We start from the raw sequence: 16,255 nt of genomic DNA, 5'->3' as shown, positions 1-16,255 counted from the left end.
AATAAAAGCATTGTTAAATTAACAGTTATTCCAGTGAAGAAGGAGAGAAGGAAAATAGGAAGAGGTTTAGTTAGTGAGTTTAATATTGAATTAACTGAGTATAAACCTGAAAGCTTGGTGGAATCTGTATTGCTTGTTTATCCAGGTTATCATGAGGCAGTAGTTGGTAGTTGGTATTTATGAGTTTTCTCCTGTACCGTCCATCCTGTGTTCCTCCATGCCTTTGGCTGGCATTCATCTCAACTGGATTTTTTTCCTTCTATGCACACACACGTTCCTTATAAGGGTAATAAGTCTTTAGCACTCTGTCTGTATAGTGTTTATTTTTAAACTTCAGTTTTAAGCTAGTGTATGGTGTTAGACTTTGTGTCGCTGTGCTGCGAGTATAGGGAGATACACTCCTATACAACATATTTTGACACTCTGATTAGAGTTCAGGCCAGTTTATAAATTTTAAAATTGCACATTAAAAAATGCCCTTGCAAATGTCTTAAATGGCCCATCAACACAGGGCAGTCCCTTTCTATATCTATTTAACTTAGGTAAATTCAAATCTTGGCTGGATGTAATTTTTTTTCAAGACAGAGACAGAAAAGAGTATGCATGATGCTGGCAATTCCATCCAGTACTTCTCTCAGTGGACATAGGACCCCACCTGAGTTTGAGGTGGGGGAGGTATGACTGCCGTCTCAGTTCTTGCGCTTCTCAGAGTGTGACTATCTTGCTACAATGATTGCGATTTTGGTACTTAAATGTGTGGTTTTCATACATATAATGCAAACTAGTGATATTATATATTCATATCTATATCTATGTGTCTGTCTCAACAACTTCAGGGATTTTCAAGGGTAGTTTTAACTTTTTTTTTTTTAATCTTGAAACACTGATTGTAGAGCATCATCCCGATTTATGTGCTTTTCTTTATATCACCCTCTACTGCACTGTATATATGTAAATGTAGAAATGCAGTTAGCTCTATTTTGGTTATGTACCTATATTTTATTGTTTAGATTTAGCTTGACAAAATCTTCCCTGTGCGAGGCACACAGGAGCATGCGGGGGCAAGAGACCCACATCTCCTTTGGGGGCGTATGTTTTCATTTATGAGAACTGCACACAATTCATTCCTCTCTTTTTCCTTTCCAAATCAGATACTTGATTTCAGTCAGTGTAATGCTTGTCAAATGCTTGATTCCACTTCCCAATGTCCTTTATTGCTTCTATTTTATAATAATAACAGCCATATCTCCCTGGAGTAAATTATCCTGGTCAATGCAGTGATCCTCCTTTCAGTCTGTACCTCTTGAGGAATGAAAAGCTTGATGTACCTGGGGGGCAGTTTCAGTTTCCAGTTCTCTGCCTTTCCCTGGTAACTATTTTCTCCCCTGTATACCACAGATTCTAACTGAGTAGAGCATAGAGTCATGGGAATAAGAAGCAGAATATTTACAAACGTGAGAAAGGCATACTTACGTTTTCTCCTCTGTCTCTTGATATCTACAGCTATTAGAGTGATGCTGTCATGTATTGGTTTCTGGCATATATCCTTAAGAATAATGGCTAGTGCTTTGCATACTAGTACAAGGTAAATCCTATAGACACCGTTTGTGGCTTGACTTGGTTTTGTTTGTTTGTTTTATTTTGTTTTTAATGCTATTAAATAATTTCCTTGGCCAGAAAATGTGTTGGTGAAACCACAATTTACTGTACCGGCAGAAGCATGTTGGACAGATACGGCATATCCGAATTCCACTGAGGGTAAATTGTTATTGCCTCTGTGGTGAGAGAAGTGAATATAGGACCCAGATGTTCAGTGCCCTTCTGATAAATATAGTGTTGTTACCTACCTCCACCCCAGTCTACAGAGAATAGTCTTGTCTCAGTACTCAGTCTAGGAATAGAGTAGCACAATTAGCTAGTAAGTATTATACTTGCCCGGTAATATCACAGATATGTAGTTAGTGCATTTATATAATTAATGAAGAGTGGTAGAGACAGACTTCTATAAATATAAATCTTTTCCAATGACATCTCACCAATAGTACAGCATTTGAATAAATGTAGATTTCTGTAGAATTTGTAGTGGAACAAAGCAACACAGTGGATATTGTACTATTTTTTGATAGCTTGGTTATACTCAGCATTCACTCATTCTTCAGTGTTCTCTACAGTTTTTAGCCCTTTTCATCCTATTTCACATCCCTTCTCTGTCTTTTTTTTTTTTTCCCTTGGCTATCTTACCTGTTTCTTATACTGTCTTTCTTTTCCTGGTTTTGGTTCTATTTAGTCTTCTTTACTTGTTGGATAGTTTCTATCCAGAGATAATGTATAATCTCAACAGTTAAAAACCAGTGAGGGGTTCAAAATCCTCTTCCTTTAGATTATGGGTGGGTGAAATATGACAGTGTATTTCTGGGTGACTGGTAAGTGATTTTTAGCAAAAAAGTGTTTTTGATAGAAAGAGTAAATTCACATCCCCCCAAAATCTTGCTTCCATTTGTATAATATCTTTTATTTTTGTTAGGTTGAAACTCCATTGGAAGAAGCTATTAAATTTTTAACTCCGTTGAAGAACTTGGTGAAGAACAAGATAGAAACTCATCTTTTTGCCTTTGAGATTTACTTTAGGAAAGGTAGGCAATTAGGGTACAGTAGCCCTGATAAGATCGATCACAGAATTTCTTAGCTACAGTCACCCAGTTCTGATAGCCTCACCACTGTAGGGTGTTTTGGCAAATGCCAGTGCGGCTTCCTGACAGAAATGCCTCCTGTTTACAACATGCTGTGGGGAAGTATGATGATGTGATTATCTCTTCTAGGACATTAGCATCAAAAATAGATGTACAATAGATAACCAGGATTAAGGTGAAATATAGGCATTATCATGTTCATATGTGGAAAAATTTAGTAAATACATAATACACATAGATCTTAGAATAGTGTCTGATACACAGTAAGCATTAAATAAATGTCAGCTATTAGCCATTGTTATAAATAGAAGATGTGATGTTTGAGGTATATCTTGAAGAATGTACCATACTTCTAAAAGAAAAGATGCACAGAAGGGAAGAGTATCCATGAAGAAAACACAAGTGTGTGTAAGTAATGTTGAGGTTGTCTGTATTGCCTGAGCCACATAAAGGATAAATGGAGGATCTTGGTTACGAGATTTAGAATTCTTATAGACTACACGTAGTAGATACTAAGAAGATTTTACGGTATTGAATTGATGTAATCCAAGTGGTTCATTGAAAAAAAGTTTATCACTGAGGTGATACATATTGAAGGAAAGAGAAACTGGTTAGTAACATCTGACAGAAAGTTACTGCTCCAAACAGTGTAACTGTCCTACTAAACAAGATAGAATAAAATGGTACCTCTATAGAGTACCCATGCTGGGACTTCCCTGGTGGTCTAGTGGGTAAGGCTCCGTGCTCCCAGTGCAGGGGGCCTGGGTTCCATCCCTGGTCAGGGAACTAGATCCCACATGCATGCCACAACTAAGAAGTCCGCATGCTGCAATGAAGGTCTGGTGTGCTGTAACTAAGACCCAGTGCAGCCAAAATAAATAAATATTAAAAAATAAATAAAATAAAATTTAAAAATCATGTTTATCAAATGCCAGGAAAAGGTTGCTATATAATGTTTCAAAATAAGATTCAGAACTAGCTGTAGTTTGATTTTAATCTTTATTAAGATATTTATGAGTATGTAAAATAGAAAAGTAGCCGGGAAGAAAATAGATCAAAAGATGAGATTATCTCTTGATGGAATTTGAGTGATTAAAATATTTTTTTATATTTTCTATTTTCCACAATGATTTTGTTATAATCTGGAAAATTAGTTTAATAAATAGTCAAGTAATTTTAAAACTTTTAACAGTTAACACAACTCTCTTTTAAACAAATATTCTTGCATGGAACCCCAGAGTATAAAATACAAAAGCTGTTCTGCTTTAAGTGGTGAAAGGCAATCTAAATTCCATTCAGTTGGCTTCTTTGCTGTGTACTAACCTCTGAATCACTCTCCAGCGTTGCAACAGTGTGAAATGGGCAGTGACAAAGGACATAGCAGTATTTTTAGCTTTCTGAGTGTAGGGGGTAAGGGAAAAGGAATTGTCAGAAGTCAGGGTTTTGAATTTTGATATTTGGAGAATGATACCAAACTAGGGAAGTCTTAACAAAGAGGTGGTTATGGATGAGACTTGGAAGTGTGGTGAGTATTCGGGTGCAATTTTCCATTCATCAGGTGGAAACACTACTGAAGCTTGGAAAGCATGGGGGATGGGGTAGGAGGAGATAGCATTGAGAAAGATTAGAAAATGACTAAGGACATAACCTTGTTGAATACTATACCTTTTGAGGGGGAAGAGAAGCCAGGGATTGACAGGGGAGGAACAGTCAGGTAGAAGGGAAACCATTTCACGTGTCACAAAACACAAGAAAGGCATAAACAATATTAGTTTCAAGCGTAAACAATGAAGTTTTCTAAGTAATGGGGAAAATTCGTTTATTTGACTACAAAAAAGAGGTTAGGGAATGAAATGGTTTCAAAATTTTCTTGTTTATATGGCATTAGTTCAAGTAATGTTGAATGCTATCTAAATTTTTTATACTTAATAAAACCTTTTTTTCTTAAAGAATGTTGTGTGGAAAATAATAGCTAATGTTGCTAATCTGAGGAAATCATTTGCTTTAGTCATATGTTTCAGTTCAGATGTGATTGACTCTAAATGAGTTTTTCTATTTGTAAGAAATTAGTCCTCCAAAGGAGGGTATCTCTTTTTATCAAATGATCAAAATATATCTTTTTCTTTTTATAGAAAAGTTTCTTTTGATGCTACAATCAGTAAAGAGGGCATTTGCTATTGATTCTAGTCATCCCTGGCTTCATGAATGTATGATTCGACTCTTTAGTACTGGTATGTTTTTGTTTTCCATTACTTAAGTATTTGACTGCAGTAGTTGATAGTGACTGTATAAGTGATTTGTACAAGTTTATCATAAACTCAATCATTTTAAGGCTGCTGTGTATTAAATTAGCTGAGGGGGGAAAAAGCGTTCTTTTCTTTGTGTTAAAGGTCTTTATTTTCAGGCTAGAAATGTTACCTGATTTTGACATAGAATCATTCAGTCCAGATATTTGAGAATCACCTTTATTTCTGTTTCTAAAAAGTTAATAAGTTGAATTTTTGAATCATATTTCATTATGTAAAACTTCTTAGTAAATTGTTCTAAAATTAAAGTAGCTCTTTGAGATTGACCAGTTATCTCGTTTATCTCTGTCTTTAGCACAGTTATTTGAGTCATAAAATCTTTGTCACTAAATACAGGTTAAAAAGAACTTTGAAACAGTTGTTGCACTTTTCAAATGTTTAGACAGTAGGATCCGTACATTAGTTTTAATGCGAAGTAAAGCTACAGAATTTTAGAGGACAAAAGGTGGAATTTTATGCTAATTATCTCTCCTTTTATAGTTGAGAAATCTGGGACCCTAAAAGACTAAATTACTTATTCAAGATAACATCAATAATTAGTAATGAAGCAGGGATGAGAGCCCAGGTCTTCATATTGTTCTTTCTACTACAAGAGCTTTAAGTTTAGAATAAAGGACTCCTGTAGTCAAGTAGTGTTGTTTTTGTTTTTCTTTTTTTTTTTTTTTTTTTTGCTGTACGCGGGCCTCTCACTGCTGTGGCCTCTCCCGTTGCGGAGCACAGGCTCCGGACACACAGGCTCCGCGGCCATGGCTCGCGGGCCCAGCCGCTCCGCGGCATGTGGGATCTTCCGGGATCGGGGCACGAACCCGTGTCCCCTGCATCGGCAGGCGGACTCTCAACCACTGCGCCACCAGGGAAGCCCTGTTTTTCTTTTTAAGTGACTGGATAAGGAGAAATTGAATCTTTAATATAACAGTCTGCAGAATTTGGAAATACTATTAAATTAGCTATCTCATTGCTGAATACTTAGCCCCATGTGAACCCATACATCATATAAAAATAACGAGATTAAACCAAGCATCCCAGTCATTCTTTTGAAAAATGCTAAATTGTCCCAATTAAGGACATTGTTTTGACTTCTAAGAAAAAGTAAAGCCTTACTTAAATCATATTTATGCTTGTCAAAAAAATGATTTCTGTTACAGAAACTGAATCATAGAAAAATTTTCCTCAATTTTTAAAAATTCTGAAGTAATAAATAATGTAACCACATTATAGAAAATAGAAGAAATAATTGCTGTATTTAGAGAAAATAAGGGAGTTTCTTTTCAGTCTTTTTTTTTATTTAAAAATAACTTTTAAGGCTAGAAACAAGTCTTAATTCATTCTGTTAGAATGGAGTGCATTTAAACTATTTTCAATATATACATACTTTGTTTTTATATAGTCCTTTCCTGAAAGGTAATAAAATAATACATATAAATTTTATGGAGTTAGAGACTTTCCTTTGAAACACAAATTAAAAGTGGCATATTTAGATGTATTTGCTTGTAATGAGTGTGTGGATTGATGAACGTAATGACCATTTTCTTGCAACAGTTGTTTCAGAAAATTAAAATGCTTATGGACTTCAGAGGAATGAAGGCAGAATGGTCCTGACATTCAAAGTTAGAATGACTGAGTGGAGTTGATGTTAGCTGTGCCCATTGCTCCAGGCGTTCAGCTGACATCACTGTCAGGAAGAGATTTACAAAGTCATCCTTATTTTCACTAGATTTAGTCATCTTCGTTACTATAACCCACAGTGTTCCTTTGACTAATATATTTGGTTCTTGAGAAAAAGATTTAATTTTGAAGTAACTTTTCAGGAACACATTTGTCATGTTAAGTTATATTGTAGTAACTTCTTTACAAAGAAATCCTCACAAGTAACACCTTTCCAGAGAGTATGGAGGTAAAAGCAATGCCTCCACACTTGTTTTATCAGTTGTAGAGACTTCTCTAAGTGAATGTTCATCTTAGCATGGTTATGGGCACCTTCCAAATCTCCAGAATGCTATTATACTACCAATGTAAATAATAACTGCTACACGGAGTCACTTACTATATAGGGTGTTCCCTCCCCCGTTTTTAATTAGGAGGATGATATTACCACTTTGAAATTTTTCACTTTTTTTTTTTAAGTTGTAGAATTTAAAGCAATTTTAATTATATTTCTGGTCAGTTCTAAGTAAAAGATAGGAACTTAGGTATTCAGTTGTTTTAGTATTGCCTTATATGTTTATATTCCCTTAAATGCTTTTAAAATTAGTATTATTTGATCACTTTGATCTACCGTGAATCTTACATCATTTTCCTCTCTCATTTGTACAAACTCATTTCTTCCTTTTCCCTGCAGATTATTTTTCTTCCATACTTACGTATTCCCCCCACCCCCCAAAAAAAAACACCTTGCTTAATTAATGCTCTCATTTATTTATTTTGTCATTTTGAGTAGTAAACCACTTAGTAGGTTGTGCTATAACCTAGTAGTGAGTAGTCATTATCTCACACAAAATATGAACATATTCTACGCAATTAGCAAAAAATGCTGGCTAGCCTGGGAACCCAGGGAAACTCCTTTTGCTAAGAATCAGCCCCTTCCTCAGTGTGACTTTTAACTATTAATGATTACTAGGTTTATTTAATCTGCTAATAAGCTAATAGCATGAACCAAACATGATTTTAATTTTAGGATATCTGAGGACTCAAATCATAAGCCTCTTAGAAAAGGTTTTATTCCCCTACCCGCAGTTATTACTTTTTTTGATTCATTCACAGGACTTATTATTGTATCATGGAAGATAATTAGCTAGTCTGAGATTTTTTACTTTCTTGAGACCTCAGTATTTTTTGGTTAGTTTTTATCAATTTCAAAGGATTTTTAGATTGACTCCCCGCCCTTCATTAGTCTTCAGCCATAAAAGCTTATCTAATAAATCTTCCGCATTTGAGGCTGCCCCTTTTCTTAAAGGTACAGATGGAACTTCCTTATATAGAATTCCATAGGACATTCTAAATTTTACTACAGGGACTTCTCTGGTGGTCCAGTGGTTAAGATGCTGAGCTCCCAGTGCAGGGGGCCTGGGTTCGGTCCCTGGTCAGGGAACTAGATCCTGCATGCTGCGACTAAAAGATCCCACACGCGGCAACAAAAAGATTCCACATGCCACAACTAAGACCCAGCACAGCCAGCCAGCCAGCCAGCCAGCCAGCCAGCCAGCTAGCTAGCTAAATAAATAAATAAATAAATATCTCACCTCATTGGTGTATAATGTTAAAAAAAAATTTTTTTTGCTACAGTAGAATTGATTGATTGGTTGGTTGATTGATTGTAATTGATATCTTTCTGGAAATTACAGTTCTGATCTACATGATTTAGGGGAGAAAATTGAGTTGGCCAGAAACAATTTGTGAACTAATAAGGAAATGTCTTTGGAAACATTCCTTTTGTCTGTTAAACAAAGAATTGCTTTATTAATACAAACTATTAATGCCCCCCAAAAGGAAACAGCTATTAGTCGATGTTGGGAGTTATTAAATATTTCCTCTTTGATACATCCCAAGAGATACATATTTATGTATTTTTTTAAATTGTATGAGGGTTTTTTTGTTTTTTTTTTAAAGCAGTTTTGATTTTTCTGGGGAGATGTTTAATCTGAGGAAAACAAGTTAATGAAAAACATGAAAAGTGTAGTTTCCAACTATAATGTAAACTATACAATTACTTCCCTATCTGCATATAAAGTATCCTGAAAGCATTTCAAGCAAACCAATAAGGCCCATGGAAATAACATATTTTATAGATGACCCCTGTTTGTTGACATAATGTTCATTGTAATTGGCTATAACCTATTTTAACAATTTTTCTGCTGGTTCTTTCTGTACTCCTGTGCCAGTTCCTCTCCGAAAGACGGATATTGATAAATTGCCAAATCCAAGTTGCAAATACAGCCATAATGGAGGTTAAGCTAAATTATTTAATTAGTAGCTCATGTATTTGAACTACGCAGTTCTGTAGACTGATAGAAGAAATGCTGTTCAACCAACAAAGGACATATATCAATCAATTATTCAGTTACTAATTATGTGTAGAATATTTCACTTGGATGTTTGCTATTCAAGAGTTCAGTGTTCTTTAAACTTAGGGTAATGATCCATTAGTGAGACAATGAAAGAAGTTTAGTGGGTCATTTTCAGCATTTGAAAACCTAAAATAGAAATAGAGTGGAAGATCCAACCATGTCTTGCACAAATTAAGGGTCAGTGTTCTGTGAAACTTTCATTTCCCATAATAAGGTATGTATATAGGATACATGTTCATCAGAGTACAGATACTTAGTTGTAGTCAGAGCTTGAAAGCCACCAACAGTAGTTCCTAATCGTAAGGGAAAATCTGTTTATCTTTTCTTCAATCTGTGACAAAAATAGTACCTACAGTATATGGAATACCTATTACATCATTAGCTATTTTGTTCGTATCTTTTCCTTACTGTGATCCTTCTGGGTTAGATATCACCTCAGTTTCACAGATCAAGAAAGAGGTTCAGAGAGGTTATGATTTGTCCAAGCCTAGATTCATACCCAGGTCTGTCTGGCTCAAAGCTCCAGACTGTCTCTCTATACCAAAATAATAATGAAACAAAACTAAACTAGGATTCAACCCAGAGAGGTTGGGGGCCAGTTTTTCCATCTCTGAATGCCAAAGCCTGGGAATATGATGAATACAGTGTATTCATTACAGGAAAATACTTTGGTGGTCCTTTGGAATTCATTATACAGTGATAGCTCAATTCACATAACCACTGAAAATAAAGGTCAATGACCACTTTTTAAAATAAATTTGTAATGGCTTACTTGGGTATAGAAGAAGATGGAGAGGGTGAGGAAAATTCTGTTGTCTTCTGCACTACATATTTGCTGTGACACTACTTGCCAGGTAGGTGCCATCAAGCCCCTATTATATAAACTCCCTTTAAAGTTGAGGGGGGCAGCTGCGAGGGGCTTAGAAGGCTGTGGTACTTCGTCTTTCAGCATCTATATTGTTTTCAATATAGAATTCTTTTCTGGAAACGAATCATCTGTCAATGAAATGTCTTTGATAGCCTTTAGAAAATCATTAGACTATTCTGCTGATACACATTCTTTAAATTTATATAGATTAGCTCTTTAAATGTTGACTTATCAGTAGGTTTATCTAGTCTTTGTATATAATTGCTTTGTTTCATTGGCCTCATCAGGTAGATAATTCTTTAATTCCTACAAACTTTATCAGTATCTAACTGCTAATAGCGTTTGTTTTAAATTTGTTCAGCAGTGTGTGAAAGTAAAGATTTACCTGATACGGTTAGAACAGTATTAAAACAAGAAATGAATCGTCTTTTTGGAGCAACGAATCCAAAGAATTTTAACGAAACTTTTCTGAAAAGGAATTCTGATTCATTGCCACACAGATTATCAGGTAATCACTTTATTTTGTCCTTATCTTAGACTCTAAAACAACTTCAGTTTTTATTATGATGGATCAATGACAAGGTTACACATTTTTTGCAGGGAAGAGGCAAATGCGTACATGTCACATTTTATCCCCATGAAAACAGGCAGCTTAAATATGCCTCATAAATTTTTTAATTTCTTAGATAAAATTTTTACTATGAATCAAGGCCAGTAGTTTCTCCTGGTTCTGCATCGGCATTACAAAGAAGCAAGTATAAACTGAATTTAGCTATCTGTTACATACAGTGAGGGAGGATCTTTCTGTTTATTTTCTTTCTGTCATCAACATGCTCTTAAAATTCACTTGGATACAACCCATCGCCTTTCATTTCTCATGCTTTATAAGGTATCAGACTTGACAGTGCTACACACCTGAAACCATCTCACGGGCAAGGGTCATTTGGCAAGGGTCTGTGCTAATGTGCCAAAGTCTGGACTTGATGGGACTGCATGGGTAGTGCTTTAGTAGTGCGCTTTTAAATACCTGGCTAAGAAGCCCGGCAGCTTTGTATTTGCCTTTGTGGAATTCTGAATTCAGTTTTTTTGGTTCGTGCTATCAAGGTTGGGTATCTCCCACACCCCTACCCCTCAAACACACACACACACACACACACACACACACACACACTCTGAAGTATTCTCCTCAATGCCAAATTATGCTCATTTTAGAAAGAAGAAAACTACCCATGGTCCCACCACACAAAGACAACTATTATTAGAATATTTGTATTTCTTCATAGTCTCTCTTACCTTAATCATTCTCCTAGTTTGGGCACTTAGACTGTTTCTGGTCTACTCTCTCAGAATTTTTTTTTTAATAACAATATTTCAAATGGTTATTCCCATTTTTCTAATTAAGTGCCACACTCTGTGTGCACATGTACCTTCCTTTTTTTTTTTTTTGTTTGGCCACACCGCACGGCATGTGGGATCTTAGTTCCCCAACCAGGGATTAAACCCGCGCCCCCTGCAGTGGAAGCGCAGAATCTTAACTACAGGACGCCTACCTTGCATTTTATAGTTGAATGGATAGAAGATAAAATGCTGGTTTTATCTTGAAATAAAACAAGTTTCCTTTTTCCTTCTCATTTAGCTGCCAAAATGGTATATTATTTAGATCCATCTAGTCAGAAGCGAGCTATAGAGTTGGCAACAACACTTGATGAATCCCTCACTAACAGAAACCTCCAGGTAAAGACTTTTTCATAATCTCTCTGTAAGAGTACCGGACTACTTTTTGTTTCTCTTTTCACCAAGAGAATAATTTTCACCAAATAGTTTTTTTGTTATTTATGCATACTGTTTTCCAAACTATTATGAATCCATCTCAGAAACTGAGCTTCTCTTAAATTTATTTAAGATTGTATATGTGTGCACACACATACAGCAGGCTACTTGGCATACAGTAACTAGATTCACATCTACTTGAATAATAAGAATAATCATTTTGAATAATATTTTTAAGAAATTTGTTTTGGTAAAGTTTTACACACTAATTTAGTTAATTAATTTTGGATCTCAGTTCGTATCTATACATTTCTGAGCAAGCAGTGGTTTTAGTGACGATTCTGATGTATTTAAGATGTATTTACCAGGGATTAAATTAAAATGCTCATTTTACAGCTTGCAGTGTACATGTGATTGAGTAGAGTAAAAGATAATATGGGTGTGTTGCAAAATACAGATTCTACTTTTGGCTGAAAACAAAGAACAGCTACTTTGTGTGATAATTGGCCAGATAAAAAAGCACTTGCTGAAAGACAGTTTAATATACTCCTTTAATAGCAAATGAAGTAAATATGTTTAAGAAAGAAAGTTTTTACTTCTCGGATGCTAAGTAACACGTCATTTAGATTCGAACCTTTCTAGGCTGTCAAAGTTTGTGGGGTACTATATATATCCAGAAACTGTGTGGTATTTTCCAAGTGAAAAGGTAAAGGAAGAAAACATGAGAATGCAAGTCAACATGAATCATTTAAAAATATAAGCAGACCTACGTAAGGGTTTGGTTGAAAGAATTATCAGTTTTCATGAACAAATTTTTCTTGCATGTATACCCTTTGTGTTTCTGAGACTCTCTTCCCTGCTTCGTCATTGGACATACCTTACGGTTCTCTTTAATTTGAATACAGGGTTGAAAAACAATGTTTGATTTTGCCAACTGGCTCTAAGCTTCTGAAAAGTTTAAAGTAATTGACAGTGGCATGTAAATGTCAACATTTATACACAGAGCCAGGTAGGCTGAGGCAAGGTTGCCAGCGGTTACTTGCTGAGAGTGAGTGTCTTTAGATGTAGCACCCCACACACCTTGCTTGTCCCACCTTAGTCCTGGCCCTGTTTAAACATCCATCCTTTTGTATAAACCCTGCAGTTCTGAAGAAACTAATTCTAATGGAAGGCAGAGCGGGAGTAAATGCTTTTGTGTATCTTAAATATGTACGTTCACCTCTTATTTTGGAAATCTTTTGATAATGAAATGTCTCATAAGTTCACAGTAAAATCTCTCTCTCTTTCTTTTTGACAAGTTATAACATGACCTTTTTTCTTTCTTTAGACATGTATGGAGGTATTAGAAGCCTTGTGTGATGGTAGCCTAGGAGACTGTAAAGAAGCTGCTGAAGTTTACAGAGCAAATTGTCATAAGCTTTTCCCTTATGCTTTGGCTTTCATGCCTCCTGGATATGAAGAGGATATGAAGATCACAGTTAACGGAGATAGTTCTGCAGAAACTGAAGAACTGGCCAATGAAATTTGAACATCATTAAACAAGCAAATGGAATGACTTTGGACCATATCTAGTGTATAATATTTTTGTCACGCACCTGCTGCATTGCTCTAACTTACACACAATGAGAAGAGTAAATGTTCTTGCCTTCAAATAGTGTTTTACGTTTTTTATCCTGCTGAAAAGTATATATAAAATATCTAACATATTACAGGATATAGGTTCAGTTTCTTAAAAAATTAAAAGCTGCTAAAATTGAGGGGTTAAAAAAAGATACCTTATCCTATTCCTACCTACCCACCCATGTTTTTAAACTAATTTATATAAAATCTGGAGGCTGTTACAGCTAACAAAGCAGGTGTGTGGCAGAAATATTACTTTAAATCTGTCTTGTGAGATTTTACTATATCTCAGACAGCAGAAATGCTGTTGTAGCACTGGATTCTTTCACTGAGCACAAAGAGGTGTTGGGGCTTTAGCATCTGACTGATTTTGTTACAAGGTTGATTCTGACCATAGGAAGTATGCAGTGTGAATCGCCATTTACAGAGAAGCCTGCAACAGATGCTTGATGTTGTAGAAGCTGGGACATAGAGATACCAAGCAGAATTATAAGAAACCTAGAGGGTGTTCAATACACTTGTTGTGTTTCCAAAATTCACTGTACATGATCAGTTTGGTGTTCTTGTACCACAGTTTTTAACTGGAGGAACCAGTTGGAACAATCTCAATTCTAACTAAAACTTGAAGAACTAAAATAACAATGCAAACCTTTCAGCATTGTTTTGGCCAAACTTGTTAAAACTGTAATGCAAGAACCAAATGCACTGTGATGTGGCACCAACTAATTAGCAAGCATGAACTTTTTCACCCAAGAGTGAAAAAAGAAAATCTACCATGGCTTGGAGTTAAAGAGCAGAACTCCTGACTACCATTCTATGACCGATCAAGAGACTAACAGTTAAAAACCTCCGCAGGCCTTGTTCACGATATGCAGAAAAAAAAGTGCTGCAGTTTAGATACCTCTGGAATTTTTCCACAGTGTCACAGGTTTGTAATACTTGAAGCCCTACATTTCTAAGAATATATTTCTTGCTCAGTTGTTTCAGGCAAGCCCAAGACTTTGTAATTTTTAAAGGGCCCAAGATTTTTTTTTTTCAATAACAGACCAGCTTCTTTTTCCTGCAGTTACAGATGTAATTTCCTTTTTGTTGTCAAACATAAGGTACCAAATATGATGCAATAAATTGTTTTGAAAAACAGTTGTGTGAATATTTCAACTAATATGTGTTGGGCTTCTGTGAAAATACACAGGTGGAAACAGAGGTGCAAGCCTGAGGCAGTGTAATGTGCTGTAAGGCTAGTGCAGAGGGGAGCTTTTTAGATTGGGCTTAGTGTTGGTGTCAAAAAACTTACATAATGCAAGTGTAGTGCTGTTCCTGCATTAAGATTTCATTGAGGGCTAGGATGGCAGCAGGTACTATGAATATAATTAGTAATTTGAAAGGAAAACTGAGAACTGCTATTTTGATTGAGAAAATGAGCCTTAAAATGTTAAACCTGTACACTGAGAACATGGCCAGAGGCTTAACTCTCTCGTTGCATTTGCAAGATCTCAGCAAATAAGGAGATTAAGTAAAATGAATCGATTGTATATATAACTGACCTTTTGTGGTACTTTTTAGTTTATAGAAAGTATATTCTAAAGGGAATTTTCAGGAGACCTGATCCTTTTACTGATCGAACAGGTGTGCTAAACTCAACATTTCATAGTACATGACCTGCATTCCACATCCCAGTCTAACGATTTAGTGATGTAAAGACAAGTACAGACTGAACTCCAGTGCTTTGTTATGTTTTATTAACTGGCCCTGTCTCAGGAACATCTTAACAGATGGCAAAACAAAACAAAACCTTTTTCAGCTTCTCCTGTGAGTGGCAACTGAAGTTCTTGTTGTTGGTGGAGGGAGAACACTAGTGCTCCCTCTACCACCAACGAGGTCTTGGGAGGAGGCACCAGCCATGTGATAGGGGATGTATGTGTGACTTATGTTTAAACGCTACTGTATATGGAAATGAAATTCATATATTTGTCCTGACAATGTTCAAATGATGTAGATTGTCCTAGAATGAATATTCATAAGTACTAAGAACTCTTGATGCAGATGCCACCCACGAGGAGCTAAATTCCTAACCTGTATATTGTATTCCAACCCAATTTTACTGGAACTATTAAATAAATATTTTATTTTCTTTCAGGTTTACTTGATAGTGGATACATTGTCTGGTGTCAGAGGACATTGACAAGGGTTCATTTTATGTCCAGACATCACCCCTAAAACATTGTACTGTATGTACCCTCTTGCTCTGGGTAGTATCAACTGGATCATCTCACATTTGCCTCATTCACTCTATTCCAAATGATACTGTGGGGAAAACAGGGTTAGAAAAAAAAAAAGTGGGAAGAAAATGCAGTGATGTTGTAATCTAAACAAGTGCCTTATGTCTATTGCTAAGAACTGGTGTTACCAACCCTTTTGAGAAGAAAGGGTCCCTTGACCTGTATTAACATAGGAGAAGTAAAGTTCTTTTTGTTTTTCTTTATATTTACTACTCTTGTCATTTCTCATTTAAAAACTAAAATCTGACTAGGTTAGTTTTTCTCAGCTTTAACTAGATCGTTGAGTCATAACATTTTCAACATTTTTCTGTATCTATTTATTATGCACAAGAATAAAGTGACCTGATAGCATGACTGAAAGTAGTCCCGATATTAGTGAGTAGCTTTTCTGTGGGTTGCATCAAGCCCTTGTGTTTCACAGTGTTGTTTGTACTCCGTGGTATATTGCTGTTAGAGGTGTGAAACGAAAGCTGCGATTGAAAGAAGAGGCCAGAAAAGTGTGGTCTAGATTCAGGTAGGTTGTGATAAATTCAGGGAATTCTGCCTTCTACACCATTTCTAGGAATATTTCAGTTGCCGTGTGTAGCATCTGTTTGGAAAAAGTTGAAAAGTGAAGTGTTGGCTTTTCTTACCAGATGCGTATATACTTGTCTTAGTA

General features: G+C 35.8%; 1 protein-coding gene and 1 pseudogene across 3 annotated transcripts in view; one reads left to right on the top strand and one right to left on the bottom strand.

The window, feature by feature from the left end:
* NAA15 (N-alpha-acetyltransferase 15, NatA auxiliary subunit) overlaps positions 1-15,454 on the top strand; it is a 77,801-nt gene extending 62,347 nt beyond the window's left edge. Inside the window, exons 16-20 of one of the 2 annotated variants that reach the window (XM_082611305.1) lie at positions 2,525-2,633; positions 4,823-4,921; positions 10,293-10,436; positions 11,565-11,662; positions 13,026-15,454. In XM_082611305.1, coding sequence (XP_082467431.1) covers positions 2,525-2,633; positions 4,823-4,921; positions 10,293-10,436; positions 11,565-11,662; positions 13,026-13,226 — 651 coding nt within the window. In that variant the 3' untranslated portion in view covers positions 13,227-15,454. Of the gene's footprint in view, positions 1-2,524; positions 2,634-4,822; positions 4,922-10,289; positions 10,437-11,564; positions 11,663-13,025 lie in introns of both variants that reach the window. The other variant, XM_082611304.1, reaches the window with a different exon arrangement.
* A 137-nt stretch (positions 15,455-15,591) lies between these two features.
* Positions 15,592-16,255, bottom strand: part of LOC309816071 — a 52,837-nt pseudogene continuing 52,173 nt past the window's right edge. Inside the window, exon 5 of the transcript XR_014296142.1 lies at positions 15,592-16,186. The product of XR_014296142.1 is annotated as an uncharacterized misc_RNA (transcript). The remainder of the gene's footprint in view (positions 16,187-16,255) is intronic.

Source organism: Mesoplodon mirus (assembly GCF_964341445.2).
Source record: "Mesoplodon mirus genome assembly, chromosome: 2".
Taxonomy (NCBI): Eukaryota; Metazoa; Chordata; class Mammalia; order Artiodactyla; family Ziphiidae; genus Mesoplodon; species Mesoplodon mirus.
The sequence above is the reverse complement of the archived record's forward strand: the minus strand, read 5'-3'. Positions and strand labels throughout refer to the sequence as shown.